Source organism: Agelaius tricolor, unplaced genomic scaffold, assembly GCF_023055355.1.
Source record: "Agelaius tricolor isolate 1412-34295 unplaced genomic scaffold, bAgeTri1.0.p SCAF_14, whole genome shotgun sequence".
NCBI classification, from domain to species: Eukaryota; Metazoa; Chordata; class Aves; order Passeriformes; family Icteridae; genus Agelaius; species Agelaius tricolor.
This window is the reverse complement of record NW_027269274.1, coordinates 17,159,515-17,186,752: the sequence shown is the minus strand read 5'-3', so window position 1 is coordinate 17,186,752 and position 27,238 is coordinate 17,159,515. Positions and strand designations below refer to the sequence as shown.

The 27,238-nt window shown below is 42.1% G+C and overlaps 1 protein-coding gene across 2 annotated transcripts; it reads right to left on the bottom strand.

The window, feature by feature from the left end:
• Positions 1 to 2,807: 2,807 nt before the first annotated feature.
• On the bottom strand, positions 2,808 to 26,953 carry SHISA5 (shisa family member 5). Of its 2 annotated transcripts, none has more exons than XM_071440001.1 (7): positions 26,803 to 26,953; positions 23,476 to 23,543; positions 22,805 to 22,882; positions 21,583 to 21,633; positions 8,455 to 8,570; positions 7,933 to 8,148; positions 2,808 to 5,778 (listed from the first exon to the last, which is right to left on the bottom strand). In XM_071440001.1, the coding sequence occupies exons 2-7, from the start codon at positions 23,502 to 23,504 to the stop codon at positions 5,702 to 5,704; spliced, it is 567 nt and encodes a 188-aa protein (XP_071296102.1). In that variant the 5' UTR covers positions 23,505 to 23,543; positions 26,803 to 26,953; the 3' UTR covers positions 2,808 to 5,701. The 2 variants fall into 2 exon arrangements, with proteins under 2 accessions (XP_071296102.1, XP_071296101.1); XM_071440000.1 differs by having other exon boundaries at positions 26,794 to 26,937.
• Between the last annotated feature and the right edge of the window lie 285 nt (positions 26,954 to 27,238).

The window sequence follows — 27,238 nt, the reverse complement described above, 5'->3', positions numbered from 1 at the left end:
AGCTGCTTTTTGCTGCTCAATGAAACCTTGCTCAATTCTACACCTTGCAGGTCATGGGTGAGGTTGGAAGGGGCCTCTGCAGCTCATCCAGCCCCCAGACTCCCACAGAGAAGCCAAAAAACTGCTTTGTGTCATGTCACATCTTCACCCATCTTTTTAAACCAAGCTGACATGGGTGAAGATGGCAAATACAAAATGCCTTGTTCTGTAGCACACAACATCCCTGACCTGAGCTGGGTTTATTCACATTAATCCCACTAGTGAGCTACTGCTTAAAAGCCTGTGCTGAACAATTAGAACAAAGTCATCCTAAGCACTGAATGCTTTTGTTATAGTCTGCAGTATTATTTATGGCTAAAATGGCCAAATGGTCACAATTAGGGTCAAATGCAGCAGTTCTGCCTGCACAGACTGTGTTATCTCTGTGAATGTAACAGCAAATGCAAACTTTCAATTCCAGTGTAAATTGCTAAAAAATGTAAATTGTTGATTGTAATTTAGCAGACTGATAAGAAAAGGTGATCTGTGATATGTACAAAGATCTACAAACCCACTGTGGCTGAACTTTAGCAAAGTGCTTCCAAGAGCAAGGGCCAACACCTTCACACCTGAAGTGTGACTGCCAGCACTGCTGAGCCTGGACTAATTTGGAAACTTAGCCCTAAAGCTTGTCAGTGCAATAGATGCTCAAAGGCTAACCTGCTTTTGAAAATACCCAGAGGAAATTGCCACTTTATTTTCATATATGGTCAGAATGTAATAACCAGTGCCTGTAGAGTGTCCTAACAGAGGTAACACCAAGAGTAATGTTTTAATCTATGCATTAATCATGTTGTAGGTTGGTGTGTTGAGAATGAGCAATTTGTTTTGCTAAAGAACCTTCTCTTTACAGCTGAGCTGCAACTCCTGTCCAGAGTCTGAGAATGACATCCTACCTGATTCCAGGGGCAAGGTACCATCAGAGTGAACCACAAATCCCATTGCAGGAACAAGAAGTGTTAGAATGAAAAGGCTGAAGTAGCTGGTTTAAAAGTTATTTTGAGTGCAGTAAGGGAAAAATGGGATATCAGAGGTTATTTTATAATGGCTAACTGGCTCTGAGGGGGGCTGCCTTTGCAGAGAACACAATTCCATCAGTGCAGAAGCCTGAGCTCTTGAAATGATAAAGTAACATTTTCTTCAGCTTTCTCTCACCTTTCAGGTTTAACTCATGCACTTTTCCCCCTCCTATGTGGCTCACTGAAAAGGTGTAAATCTGACTAGGTTCCTGTGGTACAGGCCTGGCACCTAAAAACAACTAAATAAAGTCAAATAATAATCAGAGAGAAAAAAACAGGCCCCAAACCATTGGATAAAGCAAATCTGGTGAGTTATTCCAAGTACTGAGATATGATACTGAGTTTCCATACTTGGAAAAAATAAAACAGGCAAGTATTGCTTGTTTGGCAATAATTGAAGTTTTTCCCTCCTGTGTGTCCAGCTCTTCCCACACAACCCTGCCATGAGTTTTAAATGCATGCCAAGTTTAGTTCTGGAAAAAATCACACTACCATAGACAACTGCTGATTAAACATTATGAAAACATAACCAGCAATATTCCTCACCTAACCCTGGGCTCCCAATTTTCAGTTCAGCCATTTGCTCTCCTATACAACCATTAACTGCAATAAGAAAGGTGAAGGTACCTTTGAAACCCTATGTGCTCCTTAAGGGAAGCTGCAGGTTGTAATCAAAGCCCAGGTTCTGCTCCTCAGCCCTGTGTGCAGGGAGAGGGGAAGGCACACAGCTTTCCTATGAGCCTTTCTCTGCCTCTCACTTCTCAAACTCAGCCATACTGGACAGGTGCACCTGCTAAAAGTCATGGGAAAAGAGGAACAGATGAACTAAAAAGCAGTGCCAACAAAATCATCATAAATAACTGCAATTTCCTGGTGTCATTTCTAGCCAAAACATTAATTATATGTTTTCTAGATTTAGCTTTTTAGGAGCATGCATTAGTCTGCTGCCTCCAGTCAACCAAGAGAAAATGTGAAATAAAACTACAAGTGAAATTATTTATATTGCACCTCCAACACATTGTCAGCTGTAGCTGAGACTCCAACAAATTCAAGGAGTAACACTACAAAACCACTCAATTATTATGGGGTTCTGATTGGGTGTTAGTAGGTTTCTTACAATTTCTGTGTTTCTCCCTTTGTTTTTCTTTTAAATGCTGCAGTAGAATGTAGCTGGCAATTCAAGGTAATAATGCTGATACACTAAACAATTCACTGCTGGGTGGTGTCATATAAAGAATACTCTTGAACTGTTCAAAGAAAATATTTCAAGTGAAAGACTAATGAGTTTGGAGTGTGAATACAACCTTTCTAAAGCATTTTTATCAGAACTATAAAATACACAAACACTTCAGCAAAAACATTTTCAGACAGTAGAAAGCACCACTTACCTCATGCTGAATTGGTCAAATTGATGAATGAGGCACAATACTCAACACACAAGGCTAAACAGGTTGAGAAGATATTTTTAATGAAATTACAGACTTCCTTGGAATCAATCCTTTTGGACTTGCTTGGCAGCAGCCTGTCAGAGGATCATTCAGCAGCTTACACTGCCCTTGCTTTATTCTGTGATCTGTAACTTTGGTTAGGCTTCAGTCTCCACCACCAAAAGCAATGTTCATGATACAAGGTGACCTGAAGGACACTCAGTAACATGAGCTGTCAAACACATGAAGGAAAATGTAGCTTTGCAGACACACCCCTTAATAATACTCAAAATGAGGCTAAGAAAACCAAGTTGACAGAATGTACTTCAAACACTGAATTTATTACAAAGGTGCATAGAGTTTATGCCATTTGGTTTGAATACTTAAGTTTAACCTACAAACAACATACAAAGCAAGGTTACAGTATGTAACAAAGCAACAATGATTATCTGGTAAATTCAATATTCTACTGTCTTTAATTTCACGTAACATTTCTGAAACAAAGGCACTTACAGAGATAAAAAAAAAACCAAAACAACATTTTAAGTTGTGATGTGAAGGCAACAGCTACTGGGACTGACACATCAGCAGTGCTTCAACTGAAAACTTATGGATCATCTCCATCTTTTCTGTAACCATCCCATTCTCGTCAGTATTTAAAACAAGCTTCAACAAGGCTGCAGGGCAAGAACCAAATAAAATCTGGTCCCACACCCCATTGTTAATGATGATTAATGCACTAACAATAAGAAATTAATCACAATCTGATTAATTTTGAACTGGACCATTTTCTCTTCTTTCAGTAAGTTCTGTAACTGAATTAGTAATAGTACTGCTAAGGCAGTTCCTTGTACATTAATGACTGATCTCTTCACTTGTACATAGCCATCATTTGCACATGTCCACTGATGGAAAGGTGTCAATTTTCAGGCTCCTTAACCCTCATCTCCCACCACCCCACACAGAGCAGTGGCAATTCAGGACCATCTGTTTGGTCTGTAAACCTCCACCCCAAAACCTCAGATTTGGGAATGCCCCTTACTGCTGCCTCCTTCCTTTCCTCCCATCTCCTCAGGGATGAGGACTGAGCCATCCTGCCATGAAACTGCAGATTTCCCTCTCACAACCCAAACATGACACTGTGACTGCTCCCTTTGTCACACCAGGGTGGGCACAGGAAGAGCAGGGCACAGTGACAACCTCAGGAACCCCACACTGGGTGCTGTACCTGTGCTCTCCCTGGCCTGGCTCCACACAGGCTAACAAAGCTGCTGGAGCAATCTCTGCCCTCCTTCTCCATGAATAAGCACCAGATGTAGGATCTGGAGCATGGGATTTATTTCTGCAGTTACTCAGTGCTCTCCCACAGAAACATTCCAGATTTCTAAGGCAATACTTCCTCCTCCATACAGAAGACACCATCCTTTTTTGGTTGGTCCCATGTAACATCTGACAGTGTCATGAAGTTTTGCCCAATTTCTCAGCTGACGTGGCAGGAAAGAGGAGGAACACAGACACAGGACACACAGATAAATGCTCTGTAAGTGCCTCTTGGCACCATTTAATGCTATTAACTTCAACACTCAGAGAGGTGTAACAGAGGGGCACAGGTTGTCATGAACCCCAGTGAAAAAACTTTCAACAAGTTTCTTCTGAAATGCCCTGAAAACTTTCTTAAAAAAAGAATCTGAATAATCCAGAAATAGACTAAAGAAATCAGGAAGGGGAACAAGGCTGCCTTTGACAACAGCAACTTCCACCCACTCTGTGAGGTAAAACAATAATATACCCCAAATATAGGCCTCTCTAAAAAATAAAATCAGTGTAAAAAATATGTTAAAATTATTTCAGTGATTATGTCACAGTGATACATGCAAATAACTACATAGTTCTATGAGGATTAACAACAAATTGCATTTCAATGTTGGAAAAGAGAAGAATTGTTGAGGACAGTGAAAAAACCCCCCACCATATTTGTTTGAGCAATGAAAGATTCATGAAGCCTAAAGCCCCAGCAGTGTTAACAGCCATGAGGATGTCTCAAGATGTTTCATGACTGAAAGCATTACCTTCTTAAAAATACATTACCTGCCTGTGACAAATCCTTCCTTTCCCTGACTTCTCATTATCTGCTCAGCTTCATGGGAATGCTAAAGACAAAGGGGAGGTTTAATGCTCACTGTGGCCCCTCACCCAGCACACTGTTACTCCAATGCAAACTGGATTTATAAAGCTCTATAATTCTTAGGTTCCTGCCATCTACAGTTCCCACTAGAGACAGTGGAAAAACCCTGAGCATTTGAAAATCCCAATCTTCTGCTGATATCCCATCCCTCCTGTAAAAGGATTCCTTCTCTGTGATGAGGCTGCCAAGGTACCTCTGTTAACCTGTCATTAAGGGGCTGATTTTAATTCCAAACTCATCAACAAGAGATTGCTCAAGTAAGTTTGTCCAATACTAGCTGAACAAGAAATACTCATCCAATTACTTTTATGGAGAATTTTTAGGGCTTCAGCTTTTGATCTATTTGGTCCTTTAAGTGGCAGAGAGTCTGTTGATTTCTAGCTATAATACCCAGTGGAGGCACAGTTTATAAACCTTAAAATTGGGACAGAAAACAAGGAAATAACCAACTCATGCTATTTAGAACTAGCTCAAAGGCAATTAAACATGGTGTACTATCCCTTATCAAAGGTAAATGTGATGCAAAAAAGGAAAATTCCCTTTTGAATGATAAATGAAATGTATTAAATGGTAGCTTACCTAATAATAGTAGCTTCAAAACAGGCAGAACTTACATAACATGTATCAGGTAGTTTCTTAGAGGTTAAGATTTTACATTTTAATACTGTGCAAAAGATTGCTACAGCTTTGGGTATTTGACAATGCTCATATTAGACCATTCCTCTCAAAATTATTGCACAGCAAATGGTATTGTGGTTTTATGTGTATTTATGAAATACTCTTTCTTCTCGCTTCTCTCATTGTATCTAGAGCAAAATCTCTTTTTGTATTTGCTTGAGGTATAAATCAACTTCTGCAAGAAAAATACTCCTTCCTTGGAGCATGAAAAAAAAGAAGATACTGAACTGATTTTCACTCTGCTTTTAACATAAAATTGTTGTCTTCCAGAAAAATATAGTACAGGAGCATGGTGTAAACAGAACAAATGATATTTTGAAAAGTTTTATATGCAGAAGCACAGTAGAAGCTTTTCAATAGGTGGGCTTCTGAGGATCCATGTAAGCAGGGTTGTAAGGGGGCTGGGTGGGGTAAGGAGCTCCAGCACCAGCTGCAAAAGCAAAACACAAGAAAAAAACAGATTTGTAAAATGCACATTCTGAATTCTACATATAAAATGGCAATTTCTGTTTTGAGTGCACAGTTAAGAGGTTCAACTTAGCCAGTATCTTAATTGGACTTGAAAACAGCTTGTCATAAAACATCTGCATTTCAGAAGTAAGAGCACAAAAACTTTTGTTCTTGTTGGCTTTGGGGCTTTTTTGATGCTGAGTCTAAAAAACCTAGTCTAAAAAAAACCAAAAAGGAACTAAAAAAAGAGCCAGTGGAAGTAAGTGGAAGTAAGGAGTGCACATACAAACATACAAGAGGATATAGCTGACAGTGTCCTGAAGAAAAAAAAAAAAAAAACCACTGGTAAAAGGACTAGAGAAATCATATTAGGATTCCTTCAGGGAAAATGCTTTCCTGCTAAGTGTCAAAAAATTAATTAAGGAAGTAAAATAAGAGAGAAAAAATATCCCACCACTACTGAGCACATGAAAGAGTTTGACTTATGTACCAGATGTACATCCCTTGGAAGAGATCCTTACTTTCTACTGTTCTGAGAAAAGCTGCTCTCAAGTGGCATCTCCATTTTCAGCTCTGTCAAAGAGCACAAGTTTGTTCAAGTAGCACCTGATCAGATCCCTGCAAAGTGCAGGTGTGGTTATCTTCTGCTGATCTTGTAAAGTGAGTGGGGCTGGCTCCTGTGTGGCAGAGCAGGTATGCTCCCCTGGCACATGACATAATTAACAGCCTGCTCCTTGGCTAACAGGCAGGAGAAATGAAGGGAACAACTCTCACTGTGAGGCATTTTCAGCTGCCAGCATGGAAAGTGCTTTGGTATGTTCCCAGGAAAAAAAAAGAAAAACAACCACAAAACCCTAAACAAAACAACTGTTTTAAAACTAAAAACCAGCAACAGCCTGAAAAACCAGAGAGCAGGAGAAGTGAAATGACTAATTTATTGGCTCCCTCATATGAAAAACATGAAGCCAAAGCACTTTGGCATAATCCTGTAAAACCCACAGCTTCTTTGGCATTTGTAACAGAAAAACAGAGTCAACAGTCCTGCCAAGTCAGTGTTTTCACATGTGGGGCTGGTTTGCACATTATTAATATACAATTTCTAACTGTTTGCAAATCTTTCACACCATGAAAAGCCATTTTATATCCAAGTTGTCTTGGAAGTTACTTCCTAAGGGCATTATCTACTAGTCAGGACTATACTTTGTTACTTAAAAGGATGACCAGTGAGGTTTGTAAGAGAACTTGAAGATCCTACAGGTAAAAGCCCAGTTTTGGCCCCTCTGAGCAGTCTGGAGCCAATTGCTCAGAGAATAGCTATTACCAGCAGAAGTGGGAATTAGTCATTGCAACAATAAGGCTGCATGAAAACAATGCTGTGAAAGACGGAAAGCTGAAGAAAAAAGATTCTGATAATTTTAACTGCAAGTTGTCAACAGACTTCTCCTTTCAATCCCTTTGTCCTGGGCAGGGACAACTTCCATGAGACCAGGTTGTTCAGGATTCCATCCAAACTGGCCTTGGACACTTCTAGAGATGTGTCCATAGCTTCTCTGGCCAACTTGTGCCAGGGCCTCACAAACCTCACAGTAAACAATTTTTTCCTAATAACTAATCTAATAAGTAATAACTAGTTATATATATATATATAAAATAATAAATGATCTAAACTTGCTGTCCTTTAGTTTGCATCCATTGCCCCTTGTCCTGTCACTACATGCTCTTATAGAACAGACCTCACAGATACAAGATTAGAAAGGGAATGTGGAAACATCCAACTCATGTATATGTATATATGTATGTATGTATGTTAATTGACTTTGATTTTAATATTAAATGTCAGCTGAATTAGTAAAACATTCTACTGGATCTGCTGACAGTCCCACACATTGCCAAACTTTGCCAGTTCAGCTCCAGCTCACACCTCCTCTGGCAATACTTAACACAGAGACAGTGAGAGGGAAATTTCCACCAGGGTGAATAACAGCATCCACCACAACTTCAATTTTACAAAATTTGTTTACATCTGTATTAACACAGCCACAGACAGTAATAAATGTAAATAACATAAGATTTGCTCCAGAGCAGCTGTCTCTGAGCTGTTCAGGAGCTCAAGAAGCACTTGGTGCTGCCTTACCTGCCACAGTTTCATGGTAAGCTGGGGGTCCTGCAGGCTGGGTGGGGTAAGGGGGAGGGTACTGGGCAGGGTAGGGAGCCACGGGCATGCCTGGCTGGGGCTGCACAGCCACGGGCTGGTAGCCTTGGTACGGAGCTGCTGCGTAGCTGGGTGGCACTGCTGGCTGCTGGGGATAGGCAGAGTGAACCACGGTCGTGGTGGCAGTGGTCACCACAGCTACAGCAAGGAAAAGGAAACATGGTTAGTGCTGGTGGTCCCTAAAGGAAAACCCCCAATAATTCCCAGACCCCCCCCAACATGGTGGGATGGAAGAGAACTTCTAAATGCTCAGAAAATATTCTAAAACATCCCTCTGCAACTTCGCATTCTGGAGCTGCTTAAATGTTTATTTTTAATATTTAGGTATTGCAACTTCTGAGCAGGGTATTTTCACCTCTTATAGGAACACAATTTTCCAGGAGGGATTAAAAAAAATTTCCTCTTCAAAGATGTGAAAAAGAAAATAAATCCAGAGCTACTTACGGCGTGGTCGTCGACATGCTTTGTACAGACAGCAACAGGAGCAGGTGAGGCACAGAATAATAGTGACGACAATCACTGCAAAAACAGTAACTCCAATGGCAATAAGGGTTCCAAAACTGCAAGACAGAGACCACCAGAATTGCTAAGAGTCACTCCTTAACCAAACCTGCAGCAAACACAGTGCCCCACCTCCAATCTCTCAGTCCTTACTGGACTAAGAAACAACTGTGCAAGGCAGGGCTGCAGGAGGTCAGGTCTGCTAAGCCAGGGAAGCTGAACCACCCCTGACAAGGGGCTTTGGTCCCTCTCATTTTAGTCTGTGACTGCTGTTGTTTTAGTGTGAACACACAGGTTCAGAGCAAGCCCACAAGTTCTACCCACATTCCCTAAAACCTCCCAGTCCCAAACTCAAGACAATCTCAGCCCTGAACAGATTCTTGGCAGGCTCCTTGGCCTCTGCAAACAGGTATTTTAGAATCCATGTTTCATACAGTCAGGAAGAACTGAAATCCTGACTTTTCTTCAATAGCAAGCATGCCAGGCTACACGATACAGAAACACTGCCTAAAAGTCACAAATTTATTATGGGAAACCAGAGATTACAACAGCTTTGACTTCTGTGATGAGCACCAAATGATGGAGGCAGACAAAACCAGTTACCTCTCGAAGCTTTACAAATTCTATTTACCACACAGAGGAGAAAAGATATCACAGCAAAGCCAGTGACAATTCCCTTACAGTGCTAAATGAAATGATCTGTTTCCTACTGTCTGAAACCAACAAAGCCCATCTTCCATGGAAGCCAAAGTCTCCAGCACTCTTTATTTCTTAGAAAACACACCATGCATCAGTTTTGGGAACAATTGCAGGAAGTCAGTTTTAAAGAACAATCAGCTATAAAATAAAGACTAGAGAGGCTGTTTTCACATCCATCCTGTTTTTGTTTGCTGGTAGAGATTTTGGCTACAGTTATCTTTGGTTTTTTTTTCCCCTGCTCAGTTTCCTGTCAACAGCTTTAAACAAAAAAACATCTCCATTGCATCCAGCAATTTTCACTTGGCTACCAAACACCAACCAAATGTGACAATTGCATTTGAATATCAGTGACACTGGAAGGTTAAATAACTGACTAAAAGAATTGCAAAATGCTTTACCCTAGCCCAAATTTAAAAGATCTCACCTCAGTGTCTTCTAGAGCAACTTAACCCTTAGTAAGCTGGGCACTGACAAATAAAAAAGGCTCAATTTAAATTGCATTCTTTCACCTTAAGAGAGGTTGCATCAATTTTATTCTGTTTCTGCAAAAGCTAGAAGAAAAAGCTTGAGTCAAATCTCTTTCAAAACCATGACTTTGTGAAACTGCAACTGTATCTGACTGAGCACTGATTTTGTGAAGCACTAAATAGAGCACTATGGATACAACCATGAAGTACTGAATGGGATACAGGAAGCAGGAACTGTTGCAGCCTCCTGAAGTCACAGGAACTGTGTCAGAGACACTGCCAGGAAAATGGATTCCTGCAACACAACCACAGGATGTAAAGGTGAAAATAATGTGTTGAGGAACACATGCATGTTTTGCCCCATTTATTTGCACAGAGCATTTTTGAGATGCTGACCTAAACACACACTCCTAAACACCCAGCTTTTAAGTGCCCTCTCATCCTCATGAGCATTATCTTCACTTCAGCACACCAAGCTCACAGCCAGCTCATCGCCATCCAAAAAATCCCATTTCTTTCAAGCCTGGTGTAAAAAGCAAAATACAAATGTGATTTCAAGAGAAGAGAAGAGAGAGCACTGCACTCAATGGATTCATACACTGAATTACAATCCTGATCCCAATGTTCTCAAGAGATGGCAAGAACACCTGTGACAAACTACAGACACCTTCAAAAACTGCAGGACAAGAAATGTCAACTGAAAATTCTGATACTTGTGGAGCAGCCAAGAGCTTTTTCTTTTCTCTTGTTTCCATTTCTGGACCAATCCTGAAAGAGCTCTCTCACTAGGGAAGCTGACATGACTTCCTTTATACACAGCTATTCTCCAGCAACAGCAGCACAAAGTAAAGAAGTTTTCTATGTTCTTCCTTGTTTTTCCTTCTTCAGTAAAGGAAAAACACCTTTTTTGTAGTGAACTATGCTAAGGAAAGAAATTCTTGTGTCAAGGAGAGAGATTAAGGCTGACAAAGACAACTAAAATTCTTCACTTGTACAGACATTGCACTTCTTAGAACTTCAGCAAAGGCTGGGCAGAATCAAAGATATCAGAAAAATTGAAATAAAGTGGAGAAATATTTACTCATCGTAAATTACCGAGCACAGCAGGAAACTGGAACAGCCCTCTTATCTTTCACAACTGAAATAATTTCTGATATGAGGAGAGAAAACAGCACAAGCCCACCTGCAGCCAAGCTGAGGGCCATCAATAGATAAAAACACTGACCATGGGCTCCATGTGTTTGTTTTTAATAAAGTTTTCTGCTCAATGAAGCAGATATCTCCTATTTGCTACCTCTAATAAGGAACACAACAAAAGCAAAGCTAAAAAACCAACACACCATGTCCTCATCTTCACCACGTTGTTAGAGACACCGTGTGCATTTGGATCACTTGTGTCCTTGGCAAAATGACCCAACCAGGACACAAGGACATTCTGCACCCATCTTTGGAAGAGTTAAATGGAGACACATGTTTGAGGTGCAGGTGTGTCAGGTGTACACGCTGGAGTTCCCTGTTTGTGTGTGCAAACACTGTGATCCACTCCTACCCACTGAAACACTGTCTGATTGCTGCAGCCCAAAATGATAAGCTTTCAGACAGCCCAGCAAGTCAAATGACAGAGAGGAGTTAGCTCTTCTCAGTTCTTTAAGGAGTGCAACAACTGATTACTGGCAGGCATTTTTATCACCTACTTCACAGCAGATAATTTTCCTGCCAGTGCTTGGGCTCATGCAGGCTAATGTCTTAGAGCAGCATAAAATAGGGAGACATTTACAGAAAAAACAGTAAGTGCTGTGAACTGGTAATTCATGTCATCAACACTGGAGTTCTTAAAGAATATTTTTTTTTATTGCCAACCAAAACTAGCTATACTCTTTTGGAATTTCTGCATGGTCAGTCACTACCTTCCTGTAATAATGTTGTTTTTTTTTTACTGCCCAAGGAGTACTGGTCTCAGCACTTCTTGAGCATTTAAGTGATACCCCTCAACTGAAAAAGGTGCAGGAAGGCTGCCACTAACAGATGATGGTCAAGTGAAGTCAGAATGGTCTCTACATACATTACTCAGTGAACCTTCTAACCTTCAGGAGACAAGATATTCCAGGCACTGTATAAAGACTCCTTCACAGTGAGCTAAGTCTCTTCTTAGACAAAAACTGCTTCATTTGATTGCTTTCACCTGATGACTCTGCCTAAAGGGCCCTAAAATATTTGGGAAAAACCATGTTCACATTAAATGATAATTTAATTACTGTTAGCATCGTACATAAAAGAAAAAGAACAAAGGTGAGGGATTGCTGCTTACAGATTCTTCCCCTGAATGGTTAACCATGAGGAAACAGAAGCCAACGAAACCAAAAGCACACCTGACCCCTGCATTCTGCAAACAAACGTCAGAGTGCAGAAATCAGGGTGGCCACACAGCAGCTCCGGGTGCTCTGCTGCCGTCAGTCACTTTCAGGTTTCCATGCTCCCACATTATATACACCATAGTCTAAATAAAGCACAGCTCTAAACAGCTTGAGCTCATTCACTGACATTTCCTGCTTCTTTCTCTTCACAGGAAAGTGAACTTTTGCCAATGATTTCATAAAAAACAAAATCAAACCTGCAGTTTTACTGCAGCAATGACAAACTGTAACTTCTCATAAAATGCATACAAAAGTAAATATGGAGAGATTTATTCAATTTAGTAAAAATGGAGAGATAACATCCTGCCCTTTCCTATCACCACCTCTCTCTTGCCTTGCCCTACACCTCCACTTCTACTCCATCCTCTCACCACTGAAGTGTAAATGTAATGAGAATGTCTCTCAGACTCACTTTAAAGCTGTCTAATTATTCAATATATCTATCAGCTCACATAAAGGGAGTTACTTGCCCATTTTACCCCTTTCAGGACTGAATGAGATGCAATGGACATATTAAAATGTGAGAACCAAGACCAGGATCTAAATAATACTATTTGTAGAAGTTAATTCTCAAGGCAGCTGTTCATGTTGCAGATCTTGAACAGTCAAATGGAAAAAAATGGAGAGTTTATTTAAAGCATTTTCAAATATCAAAGTTTTGATTCCAGCAATGTATTTTTAACTCTTCTTAACAGTTCAAATCACTTAAGTCAGTGACATTTTGTAAGCTGATACAAAGGAAGTTTTCACATATCTATGCTTCATGTGAGCAGGACACGCTAAAAATTTTGTCTTAAAACAGAAAAAAATATCCAAATTAACAATGAGACCACCTAGTAATGAAAAATTAGTTTAAGCAGCCTTTTTATTGTGCAAGTTTTAATCTATTCCAAGATTTGTTCCATGCTTCGAGAAACACATTGGCAAGGCTCTTTTCAAAAGCACTGCTGCTTTTCAAAACAAACATTTACAAATAGTGAGTTATGGCTGTAACACGGGGTGGTCTGGAAAGACTTCAAAAGATAATTTAGGCCATTCCTAAAAGTAAAATAAAAAAATTGAGTATATGCATGTCATTCCTTACTGCTTGAGAAATGGATCCAGTTCCCAGAAATGGTAAATATCCACGTTTGCTGACTAAGGTGTAGGGCATGCCCAAACAAGTGCCCAGACAGAGATGCCTAACTAACATTTTAGTCACAGCCATACAGTGCCACATACTGCCTCTGAAGTTCAGCAGGAAAATAATGCTTTTTTCTGAGACTTTCAGAGGGATTCGTTTTTACAACTTTACTGGCAACACACTTTCTCAGTTTAATGCTTTAGCATAAAAATTCAAAACACAAGAACCACTTTCCTAAAGATTAAACGAAAATAATTTACTATTACTCAGAAAGCAAACTCACAGGGAAACATTAGCCTGATTTGAACACTGGCAAGAGGGACCAGCCTAATTTAGCAGAGCAGGGGCTTCAGCACAAGCAGACAATCAGAATCCACACCAGAGTGAAGCCTCCTAGTCCAGGAGCAATCACAGTAATTGCTGGGGCAGCCTTGGCCACCTCCCCAGAACAGGCTCTCTACATGATCAGGAAGGTTCCAAGTGATTCTTGTGGCAGGCAACAGGCAGCCTAAGACTCAGCCTGAGCAGCATGGTTTCAATTCTGCAAAACCTTGGTTGTTTCATCAGACTGGCAGCTTTGAGAAACTGCAAAGTCATCTAAGGAGCTCTGCAATGCAGTGAAGTGTGGATTGGAATTGTGAAGTCTGGTGTTTCAGACAAATGTTAATTCAATTAGCTCTTCAGAGTGTCTTTCCTGGGGTTCAGTCCCTTAATGTCAGAAGGGTTTCACTTTAATTTGCCTAACCCCTCAGAGCAGCACCAGAGCTCAAGCCATCATTGACTGCAAACTGCTCTAGCAGGGACACAGATTAAATGAAAACCCTTAAAACTCAGCACTACTTTCCATAATTCTTTCTGGGTAGTCCCAAAAGGAGTTTGCAAGGGGAGCTCCAGCAAAACAACCCCTTTGTTTACCTGCAGTATAAACAGCCCTGAGCTGCATCCCCAGAGCCCACAGCTGAGCACAGCCCAGGGACCCAGCTCTGCCGTGAGAAACGAGCTAAAACAACAATAATGCCATGGGAAGCAAGAAACTCAGCAACTGCCAGAGTGCTACAGGAAAAAAGAAGGCAAGAATCTTACAGGAAGAAGTTTGCTAAATATGTGCTGAATGGAGCCTTCAGCTGTTTGTGCAAATAGGAATGTGATGTGGACTACTTTAAGTCCAAAATAATAAACTTCAATTTTATACACAAAGACCTATTGGAATTAAGCTAACTACTATTTTTAATATTATATTTACATTATTTTTTTTTAATTCTCCATTTTTTTAAAATAACATGTTTAGCACAACGTGTTCTTAAGCAGCCTTTATGAGAAAGTGGCAGGGAGGAAACTTCCTGCAGTTTGTGGTCTTACTCAGACATATGACACCCTGATCCAACAGGTTATTATGGAATATGTATACAAGCATCTTTTCTTGGTCCTTAAAGAGTGCACTTGTACTAAATATGTCTATGTATATAAATCCCTTTGTAATACATACTAAAAATACAATTTTCTGGTGAAGTTTGCCAGGAAATCTATTATTGTACACTTTGTAGAAAACAGAGAGTAATTGCTGTAAGTAACTGATGCATTGAAATATGCACATAACAAGGGGAAAAGTCAAGGCTGCATTCAGAGGGACTGAAGTCTTTCATCAGCAGTGCAAGAATTAACACTGCAGCTTCAGGCAGGCCCCCAGATAATTTTCAGTCCACTGGACTCAGCATACAAATTGTCCTTAAACGGAATTAAAGGCATTTGCTTCTGCAGGTGGGAAATAAATTTCTAATGTTCCTTTAGTGGCAAAAAGAGAATGTAGAATGATTACAGACATTTAAGGCAAACAACATGAGTCAGTTCCCTTCCTACCACCCACTTCAAGGACACAGGATGTTACCCCCACACCCAAATTCAAATTTGGCAATAGGAAGGATTTTTCTTAGATAGTTAACTGAATTAGCAGAGCAAGTTTAACTGAAAAAAAAAACCAAACCAAACAAAAAACAATTAAGTGCTACAAAAAATTTCCCCACAAAAACTGCAATATTATGAATTTGTTATTGCTAGTATCACACTAATTCTAGAAGCAGATTTAAACAACTAATTAGAAAGTAACTTGGCCAAAGAGTTAAAGTATTTTTTTCCCTGGCAAATTGAAATCTGGAGTATGACTTGCCAAACACACTGGAACTGCAGTAAAAGGAAGTTTGGACTGGGTTACACCCACCTGCTTTGCCTGCCTCATAACCCAGCTTTTATAGAAAACACACCTTTTTCTTTACCCACATTACTCATGTATCATCACATATATAAAATTTCCAAATCCTGTGTTCAGGCAGGAGCAAAGTTTGAATTACATCAATTAATTATCCTGTACTACTGTTAAGTGACATCTTGGCCCACATTCCCCTTCTCTTCTGGAATATTAGTCACCCAGCACAACAAGGATCATCAAGGAAAATCCAACACTGTAGAAAACAAGAACCAACCAACCACTACTTCTTTTAAATGGCATTGATTATTAATGAGATCTTCATCAAAAAGAGTCACAAAAGTGACTCTGATGACTAGTGCCTTTCACACCCTAAAAAAAAAAAGAAGAGGTTTTTAAGTTTACCTCTCAGTGGAATTGAGAGCCAGAGATCATGCTAATAAAAACAGAGGTTATCACATAAAAAATAAACGACATAAAATGTTTTGAATACAAAGATTTTGTCAAAAGGCCAATCTCTACACACTTGGAAATTTCCTGAAATTAAACCAATTTGTTTATTTCACAGAAGACCCTACAGCTGCAGTTTTAAAAGGCTGGGCAATTGGAGGGTATTCTCCTCCCATAATACATCTACAAACACAATCTGTGGCAAATATATCCAGCTACACCTCAGGCCATGGCTTTTTTATGGCAGTATATGAAAAAGCAGAGCTGGTGCTCGAAATGCTCAAAATTTTACAGATCCTAATAAATGGCCATCATGGTCTTTTAAACATGTTTTTAAAGGATTCTGTTTCTTGGGCTATAGGATCCTTCTCTAAGGGCTACCCTACCTGCAACCTCTTCCACAAGCTCTCTCCAGAGCCAGCTTGCATGTTAAAAATTTACTGTTTTCAGAGTTACACAGAGGCACAGGAAAGCCCAGAGGCAGAGGGAACACTCTAGCCTGCTAGGTAGCTACAGCCAATGAAGCACAAAGCCCCAGGAAAATGAACTCCTGAGCAGCATCCAAGTGATCAATCTTGCTGTGTTGTTGTGTGCTCAGGCTGCTGCTGTCACACAGCCCTCTGTGGTTAGCAGGGCACACTAACCCAGCCATGCACATCTGCCTCTTCCACCAGGGCAGCATTTTTCAGCCTCTCCTTCCTGCCTGGTTTCTGAGGAAACGAAACCTAAAGTGCCTACAGCAGCAGAGACCACAGCTCAGAACCCTCTGCCACCCTCAAGCTGCTTCTTCACCAAGAACCCAGTGAACACAAAACCAAATGCTCTGCAATGCAAGTTACCACTGCTAATTGTGCAAGCTGATGTTTACTCTTCAGGCTAGTAAAAAGCATAAAACATTTCTTTAAGTAGTTTAAAATCCAAGTCTCAGTTGTTTCCAGGCAAGAAGCTTACAGTCCTTGGTGAGATTAGCCTGTGCTTGAACACGAGCCTCACAGAACAGGCTGGATGCAGTTTAACTCATTTATTACCGAAAATATCAAGGATCAGCACTGGAAAAGAAATACTCTGCTTATTAAACAGAGACTGCTTATATTTCTACAAGCTTTTTTCCAATTTTCATGGAGTCTTCCCTCTGGAAACATTCCACACCCACCTGGACACATTTCTGTGTATCCTGCTCCAAGTGACCCTGCCTTGGGGGGGGTTGGACTAGATGATCTCCAAAGGATTTTTTCCTTCCAACCCTAACAATTCTGTGGTTCTGTAATTATCTTCATTATTTACCTTTCTTACCACTGGCAACTTATTACAGATCCTGGAGTATCCAAATATACCAGAAAGTGTAAAGTGGAGTCCCTGATAGTGATAGCAGGGGAGAAGAAACACGGCATAGTTCAATATCATTTTTGACCTTGTCTGTGGAGAAAATATGGGCTTGAAAACATCTAAACCAGACAAAGAAAACCAGGATAATCATATCTTTCACTGTTACAAATATGCTGGTTTTGCCAGGTTAGCCTGTAGCAGCCTCTTGTAGATGCCACATTGCAACCCGGCATGGATTTTCTCTGTATCACAAAAGGACAAGGAAGCCACAAGACAGCATGGATCAAACCCCAAATGAGCACATCCCCATCCAACAAGGCTGGTCTGTCTCTGCTGGCCAAAGCTTCCCAGGAAAATGGGACATTCTGCCTTCCCCTTCTCATAAGGAGGAACAGCCTTGCCTCAGGCATTACTGTACCTGTTACACAATCTGCTCTAAATTACAGGCAGAAATTCACTCAGAAAGAGAAACAAATTAACCGTGTGCACAGACAATGACAAGTTTTGTTTCCAATTAGAAAGCCCACTATCAGCTGCCCCAACGACATTATTTTCTTCTGTAACTGATACAGATGTTCTGAATTGCTCGACCTCCTTAAACACTCAAATACTTCACAATTAGTTGAATTGTGGATATGAGTCATCTAATTTCCTTTTCCAGTAAGGGTCACTATTGGAAAATTGGCATACCAAGGCTAAGTAATCACACTACCAATGAAAATAATAACAAGACCTGGTGAATCAGTGCTCTGCTTTTTGCAGTTTCTTAAAATAAGAAAACTATGTACAGCAGAATGAAAAGGGGAAACCAACTAAATTAACCTTACTACTCACAATCCATCTTTGAAACCAGAGTAAAGGAGGGGAAAACTCAGTAATACAATTAAAATGGGAAAAAAAATCCTGAAACATCTTCCAGTAGTAAACCTTTGTCACAACACATTCACTAGCAGCAGAAATTGGAGAAATCACTTACGGTCAATAAAAAATGGTGACAAATGTATCAAGTTCAGCACTATGAAACCTATGCCTACACCCTGATCTAAAAGCTCCACACGACGTTCAAGGACTGATCAACAAAATAAAAGGCCTGAATCTGAGTTAATCCTGACTTTTATACTTTTCCTAGAATGCTTACATTTGCTTCCAAATGCAGCATTCTGGGAAGCAAAATGCTTTCAAGTACTTAGAAGTGCATTATTAACACACTCCAATGGACTGTAATTCATTGTCTTTAAAATGTCCAAAGATTATAGCATATGGACCACTTGCAATGTGAAATACACTTCAAAGGATTGCCCAAAATGCACACCTGCCTCAACAGCACCTGATACTCAGTATGAATATGGAAAGACATTAATATCAAAGGATGATACTGAAAAGAAACCTATTGAAAACTGGTGCTTTGCTTGCACTTCTGCAGAAAACCTCAGAATAAATGCAGCAAAAAAGCAAAAGTACAAACAAACTAGAAATTGCTCAGCTGGGCCAGACGACAAAGAACAAACAAACACTCCACCAGTAGCCCTTCCCTAACCCTGTCCTTAGAATTAGGGTGTAATTGTGGCAGGGTTTCCAAGCAGAGAGGAGAAACACCCAGACCACAGAGTCTCCAGTGGCAAGTCCACAGGTAGTCTGTAACTCACTCTCAGAAAGGGGAAGTTCTCTTGACAAGACAGGATTTGTGAGCAGTGTGCCAGGGTGGCAACTCAATCTAGAAATCAGCCTGATGCAAGAATGGGGAACTACACACTCTGTGACCCATAATGCCAGGAAATCATCACCTCCTTCTCAAGGGCAGTGTCAAAGGTAGTATTTGTAACTCCTAAGAAAGAACAGGGCACTAAAGGAAGTTGCCCTTATTGCTTCCTGTCATGTTACAAACTGTTCAAAGAGAACGCTTGTCTTGTTGGAGATACAAAGAAATATTCTGACATCAGCCCTTCTCTCTACACAGTGAAGAATTAAACTAATGTAGTCATCAAGAAACAAGGCAAAACCTGCCTTTTAAAAGAAATTGGCACAGAGAGAGAGGGTGGAGTATACCTTGCAGGCAAGGAAGCAAGACAACTCTTCCAGAAGGAATTCAGCTTACTACTTGGTTAAAAAAGCACAGAAACCTCAACATACACAACACCAAATCCCTGGCACTGTCTGTAACCAAACAAAAACCTACTTGGTGTCCCACTGGCTGTAGTCACAGACAGTACCACTCACTGCAATTCCCAGTGTTGAAACACCCTAAATGGGACAGCTCAGTCATAAGTCATTTTGGAAAGTTTTGAGGTGTGGTTTTCCTCCAGTCATATCCAGGTGGCTTTTCAAGGACAGTATTCCTGTGAGTAATTACCATCTTTCTAATAAAATTACGTAGCAAGAAGCTAAGTTTGATGTCAGGTCTAGGCCTTTGCTCAACACTAATTTTTCAAAGCTGAAATGTAATTGAAAAGGAAAAGAGAAGGAAGAAGAAATGTCTCTTCTTAAGGTCTGAGACATCCACAGGTCTCTTTTAAAACATTCCACAGCTGAAAACAAAGATAACTAAAACAATTTAACTGCTCCTTCCTAAATGTTTTTTTCTGTCATTTACAAAGAGCAAGCTGACTTCAAGATAAGGCTGTACTGGAACCACACATCTGAAGACAGAAGATCAGCCTGGCTGAGAAGGGGCATCCCTCCTCCAAAATATTTGTTACATTAAATCCACCTCCTCGTCGAAGAGACCAAGGCTCCAAGACATCCCTGTAGCCCATTCACACCACCATGCCCGTGCCCATATCGCCTTTAGCGCGGCTCCTTCCTCCCCCGGTGAAGATGTGCCCGGACTAATACAGCGCGGCCCCGACCCCCGCCCGCCGCCCGCACGGCCCCGCTGGCAGCCGGTACCGAGCCCGGAGGTGCCGGGAAGGCCGGGCGGGCTCCCCGTGCAGCTGTCGGGTCCCGTCCCGAGCCCCCCGAGCCCCGCCGCTTACCCCATGCTCGCCGCCGCCGCTCGCCCCGCGCCCGCCGCCCGGCCCCGCGCACGTCACGGCGCCCGCACCGCCCCTTAAAGGGGAGCCCCGGCGCCGCCGCCGCCGCGATCCCGACCGCCCAAAGCCGCGCGGAGCCATCCAGCAGCCAGAGCTCCGCGATACTGTCCGGGCTCCCCGGCACAGCAAGCACAGGAAGTGTTGGAGGGAATCCAGAAGTGTTGATAAGAGGGCTGCAGCACCTCCCCTAAGGAGACAGGCTGGGAGAGCTGGGGCTGTTCAGCCTGGAGAAGAGAAGGTTGTGTGGACACCCCCAGCACTTTCCAGGGTCTGAAGGAGCTACAGGGAACCGGAGAGGGGCTCTTTGTCAGGAACTGGAGTGACAGGACAGGGAGGAATGGGTACAGATTGAAAGAGGGGAAATTTAGGCTGGCTATTAGGAAGAAAGTTTTTACTATGAGGGTAGTGATGCACTAGAACAGGTTGCTAATGGAAGCTGTGGATGCCCCAATCCTGGCAGTGTTCAAGGCCAGGCTGGATAGGCCTTCAATAAGTGGGACATGTGTAAGGGGGAGGCTGGGAACAGATCATCCTTAACATCCATTCTGTGATTAATCCCTGCCCTCTCTTCATCATCTTCTGCACTGTGAAAAACTGATACATTTTTACAGCAGGACTCCTGTCATCACCAATATAGGTTTAAAGGAATTTACTTCTTCCCGAGATTGAAAGAGATGGAGAAATATTGATAGAAACTAACTGCAAAAGATGCTACAACACCAAGGAGATACCTCAAACAAAAGCAGATTTTCTTCCAGAGCCACTGTGGATTTTCTAAGAGTACAAAGCACAGAGAAATAAACTAAACCAGAGGATGTTCCACCTAATTGTGAAAAACTTTTTTTATGTTAAGAATGGCAGAGTACTGGAAGAGGCTTCCCAGGGAGTGAGTGGGGTCTCCCCTCTGGAGACATTCAAGTCACACCTGGACACATTCCTGTGTCACCTGCTCCAGGTGACCCTGCCTTGGCAGGAGGGTTGCACTGGATCTCCAGAGGTCCCTTCCAAGCCCAGCTGTTCTGTGACTCTGTGCTAATGCTTCAACCTCCTGTTCAGCAGGGAGGAAGCAGGTTATTATATAAAGAGACTGTTATGGTCTAAATAGCAACATCCAGCTTTGTCCTCATGTCTCTTCTTCTTCCAACACACACACAGATTTTGAGTGCTCCACACATTTAAGACACAAATTAGTATTTCTATTTTTGTATTCTAGCCGCACAGAATCATGGAATTGTTTAGGCTGGAAAAGGTCATTAAGATCACTGGGTCCAACTGTTAACCCAGCACTGCCAGGTCCACATGTCCTGATTACACAATGAAGAACCTCTACACAAATCCCATTTTAAAAGCTTGCATGGCTTACCTGGGGCCAAAGTCTAAATCAGGATCCTGAAACATGTCCGAGTCAGAGATCCTGTAACAAGAGAGTTCATCTCAAAAAAATGGAATTTATTACTTATTAAAGTTACCTAGCCAAGTTTCAAGTGCTTATGGAACAAGGAAATGTACACTAAAAGGAGATTCTTTTTGTTGCCTGTGGTGCTAAAAGTATGGATTTGACAATAGCCTGACAGCACTGTTCCAAGGCGGTTTTGCAAAATCCAAAACCAAATAGACCATACATAGATTTGGAGCAGCTGTAGATAAATGCGTTTACTGCATTAGCCCCAAGTAGCTAAAGTAGTCAGTGATTAACAACAAAAATCAACAAATACAGCTTTTTAGTAAGCTCACCTTCTCCATTAACTAAGCTTAGTTTCACCCAGGTATGCTCTGACAGGCATCCCCGCTTTGGGGAGGAGAAAGGAGCAAGCACAGCAATTTGTCCACCAAGTGGGGCCATATTCTCATCCTCTACATGGAGAAAACCAAACACCAATTTTATGAGGGTTTCTGTTACCTTCAGTCAAACTGAACCAAAGGGAGAACAGAAGTGTGACATTTCAGTGTCACAGTGTCCTCCACCTGGCTAAAGGATCTCTGACAGTCTTTGCTCCCACACTACAACTCTCATATCGTGGCCTGCAAGGAGCAGCTCTGTACTTTGAACAAGTCCTCTTTGCCTGGGTAAAGGGGAGTGATGCTCCCTTTCCCTGCAGGGATGTGGCTGCTCTTCTGTGCTTCACAGAGACAACATTGAGCTCAGGCCAGCGTTTCACCCCAGACATCCTGCAGTGGTTAAGCCCTGCCTGAGCCAGCTGCAAGATAAGCAAGTGGCTCAGCTCAAGTGTGAGCTCAACCAGCCTCATTCAGTCTCCACAGCAAGCCTGGAATTTTCCACATTATCCACTCTGTGACTACAGTAATAACTCCACAATAGGTGGTTTTAGAGTGTGTCCTCTCTGCTCCTTTGGGATGCTTTTCACCTGGTAACATTCTCCATCTGGAGCAGGTACCAGTGGTACCTTTCTGGTGTCCTTGAGCATCCTAAAGTGTGAAGTTAAGCTTTCAATAACAAGGATTTTCCACATGATATAGTAAAACTGACACAACAATCATTTTAACAAGTATCAATGCATATTGTATCAGGCCTTGAAGCCCTCCCACAAAGGTAAAACAAAATCATGTTAAAGCTTCATCCCAACCAGTTGTCGGATGCACTTTTCCTAATTTCCTCGGCGAGCTTCTTTACAGTTTCCAGAGGGTCTTCTGCATCAGGAGACCTTCAGAAAAATTAAACAGAGTGTAAGCATTTGAAAATTATCAAGAAAACACACATCAGTTCATGCATTAATTTATCCAGCTCATTGTTCCCTTTCTACAGGTAAGAAACAAGCATTAATGTTGATCCCCGATAGATCCTGATAGAGATCTAGAAGAGAAAGGTCCTTTAGGAGATTTAACCATTAAACAGTGTGGGTTTTTTGTCATTTGATGACAGAATTGCAATGTGTTGTTTACATTCAATTTGCCTCAATAACTTTCATTAAGCTGATTTCACTGGAATTTTTGTTCATCGAATTTTAGGAATGCATTAGAGCAGCAGTATCAATCCAGACAAGATCCACAGCAGAAATCAGAACAGGATTGTGCAAGTTATACCTCACCAAAATAACCACTATATGCTTGACAATCCTCACCCAGAACTGAGAAGAGTTACAAACCAATAGTTAGTAAGTAAAGGAATAATCATATAATGTCTTTTCCTCATCCCGACCAGATCACCTAAGTTAACACTTAAATATGCTGAAAGTACTTGGGTCAAGTCTTACAAACCAAGTATTTCATTTTGTGTATAGCAGAGGCAAATACTTACTTCAGACACACAGAGCAGCTCATCTTCATTAAGCACCTCTATCCAAATGTTCAGACATAAGCACCAAACTGCATGAAAATATGAGATGCTGGTGTTACTTTCTTCACTGTATCTGATAGTAGCTACCAAATTATTGTAAAGACTTAAAGAGCAACATGAGTTGCCAAAAAGGTTAAAAATATCAAAAGGCCTGAAAATCAGTTAGAATAAAATGTTCAATTTTCCTAGAGATTTGACTCGATGGAAAAGATGCAACACCACTGCACTCACTGTAGGTTTGGATTTCCCTGTGACTTGGTTGTTTGTACCTGTTGCTTTGTTCACAGAAAATCCTAATCCTGGTAATCCACTGCAGCAAACAGAGATATCATACAACAGATTCTTAGAGCTAAAATCAGTCCAGCAGCATTCCCACTGCAAGCATCACCTGGTGCAGCTCCAGTGGTAATCAATGGGGATATTCGTGTACCAGGATGGTTCCCTTAGGGAACATCCCACACTTTTCAGAACTGCATTCAGGATGACACATTCCTTAAGAGACTGGCTGTTTTCTCTGTCCTTGCCCTCCCAAGCCTGAGTAACTGCTCCATAAGAATGGCTTATTAAAAGCTTTTGACTGCCACAAAAAAATACTTCCCAAAGCTTAAGCAAAGTCATTTCCCAAGAAGGGCATCACTTCGTTTTTCAGTGACAAATGCTGAAGTCAGCTGGTTTCTATTCATCATTTTCCTTCCTATCAAGACATAGCCTGATATCTTGCTCCTAAACCACACTCCATCCAAAAAACTCGAAATCCTTCAGGTATAGTTGTTAAGAGAAAGCAAACAAAAAGAGGCAAAGACAATATTTAAACTGACTTTAACATCTGAAAATTCAGTCTTCACCCTCTAGCATCAAGAAATACCTAAATACTGTTGCCTGGAATAAAACACAAAACTTTTCCAAACAGTGTTAAAATAATACAAATGCAAGTCTTTAATTGACAGCCTTAATGGTGCACAATATGGTGATGTACACATACAATACAGTATTTCTACAATTTTTCTACAGTTTTCCTAAGGTCGATTAGTATACCTACAAATATTGTCCAGTAAGAAGAGCAACTGGTTAGGTAATTTCCTATTACCTGGGTTCTGCCCCATTAGAGCCTCCCCCCAGTTTTTTTTTGCCCGACACTTTACTGTGTCTACAATACAAGCTGCAAAACAAAGTGTCCTTGCTAGACTAAAGGCAAGACTAAACAGAATTTCAAGAATGTATTAGTAAGGGTTTGGTATACTATGAAGGAGTACAGGAAAAGTACTACAAGTTAGAACTTTGTATGAACAGCCTACAACGTTACAAATACATATAAATATATATAAAAGTTAAAAATATTTAGGCATCACAGCCAACAATAAAAAGGAAAACAAAAATCTTCTAAGGGTTTAAATATGGAGGGTCATTAAATAGAAACAAAGAGGAACTTCTGTACCCATAGCACAGTACTTTTTACAACTTTTTATATACATGCTTACACTTGGTCGATCAAATTTTTCTTCTGCAGACATCTAATGCCACCTGACTCCTCCCTCCTTCCTCTACCCCTAACAAGAAAATGACAGGTAGCTAAATCAATTCCAAAATACTTTGTGAAAGTACACAAGGCAGCCAAATCAATTCCAAAATACTTTGTGAAATTACACAAGGCAGCCAACAAAATTCCTCCCTTCATCTCACAATTGTAGTACTGCTGCACAATAAAATAGCAAGGAAAACCAAAGGCCTAGGCCAGTTCTCAGGTGGCTGAGCTGAGCCAACAAGGGCCCAGCACACCAAAGAAGAATTTGGTGCCTCCGCTTTGTTCCTCTCTTCTTCCATCAGCTGTGGCATCCAAGAGATTCTTCCTTAACTGACTGAATTCTCCAGCTCATCAACTGATGGCACTTTTCCCCCCAGTCGGTCTTCTGATGGTTTGATTATTTGAATCATCTGAGAATGGGTACAGTCCGAACCCGGTTACTGAGGGGTTCCTCCTATCCCGCAGGACATCAGCGTGATGATTTCACACCATGAGTACCGCACAAAACCTTTAAAGACTGACCAAGTTCCATCCCAAGAGCACAGCTGCCAGACTCTTCCCTCCCACTCCTCAATCACTGCAATAAGTACTAACTTCCACCCCTATTTATTCAAGAGCAGCTAGCATACAGTTACAGCTATAGACCTTCGTGGTGAGTCAGCTTAAAGAATCCTTTTTCTGGTGCTCCTACCTTGAAGTACTTACAGATAAAACTCTGAGCATGTCAGCCACAATGATTTCAGCTCAGCCCCCGAACAAACTGTGATCCTGGATTACTCTGATCTAGCCAAATGTCTTCTTGCATATCACAAGCAACTTTTCTGCACGGGTTTGTGCAGAATTTGATCTCTCTGATCAAGTGATACCACTGATATATAAAATACAAAGAGTGCTTCTCCTTCTCTGAGACCTCACAACTAAGTTCTGTGATCACATCCGCTCTGACGACAAAGTTGGGGAAGACCGCACGGTCCATCCTCTAAGCACAATAACAAATTAGCAACAGATGGGGCTGCTGAAAAAAAACCCGATTATCAATAATAGCATTTGATGTATCAACACAATCATCAAACAAGCTTACGTAAGTACGCTTTCTACATGATATCACCACTGAGCACTTCAGTGTTTCTATTATCTTCCAGTAAAAGGGTAGAATTTACCGTGTCTGGGGTGAAAAGGTGAAGGTTTTTGATTGGATGCTTTAAGAATTAACCGCAGCCACTTTAGTACATCATCACCTCACCGTAGTTACCAGCAGGCCCTATCATCAGGCCGCTGCTAGCCGACACCACGGCTCAACACAAACCCACCGAACTTCAGCAGAACTTTTCCCTCAGCAGAACTTTTCCCTCGGCGAACCCAAATGCGCGCCAACACAGCTGAGCGCGTGTGGGCACCTCCCGCCGCCGCCGGGACCACGTGCCCCCAACACCACGCGTTCGTCAGCCCCCCAAAACACGGTTCCACAGCTCCCAAAACCAGGGTTCCACTGCCCCCAAAAACACGGTTCCACAGCTCCCAAAACACGGTTCCACTGCCCCCAAAAACACGGTTCCACTGCCCCCAAAAACACGGTTCCTCAGCTCCCAGAACCACGCGTTCCTCAGTCCCCGCCCCGGCACGGGCGGCAGAGCTGAGGGGGCTGAGCTCGCAGCCTGGGGCTCCCCACGCCGGGGGCTGTGATCACCGCTTCCGAAAGCGACACCGGAGCCCCCAAACCCCCCCGAGCACCGGGGCTCGCCGCTCCCGCACGTTACCGCGCTCACCGGCCGCCGGCAGCAGCAGGAGGAGGAGGAGGAGGAGGAGGAGGAAGCAGAGGGCGAGCACGCCCCGACACCGCGGCGGGAGGGCGGCTGCGCCCCGGGAGGTGCAGGGAGCGGACAGCCCGCGGGAAGCGGCGGAGGCAGCGGGCGAGACGGGGCGGGACGGGGCGGGGCGGCCCTGGCCCGGCCCGGCCCCGGCCCGGCCTCGGCCCGGGAGAGCTCTGAGGCGGTCCTCGACCCCCGATCTCAGTTCCCCACACCCCGATCCCCGGCTGCGGCTCCCGTTCCCCAGCGCGGTTGCTGCAGTACCAACTGAAGGGTTCTTTCTCCCTGAGGGGACACCTCACCGCAGTATCACAGAATCATTTAGGGTGGAAAAGACCTCTGAAGATCATCGAGTCCAGCCTGTGACTGATCACCACCATGTCAACCAGACTGT

What these genes read in the sequence shown, in the direction of transcription:
- SHISA5 (XM_071440001.1), bottom strand. Translation starts at nt 23,504, where the DNA reads ATGAAGATGAGCTGCTCTGTGTGTCTGAA. An exon ending in AGCTGCTCTGTGTGTCTGAA is followed by an intron (nt 22,883 to 23,475) that starts GTAAGTATTTGC and finishes ATTTTTCTGAAG; the next exon opens with GTCTCCTGATGCAGAAGACC. An exon ending in GATTTAGACTTTGGCCCCAG is followed by an intron (nt 8,571 to 21,582) that starts GTAAGCCATGCA and finishes TCTGTCTTGCAG; the next exon opens with TTTTGGAACCCTTATTGCCA.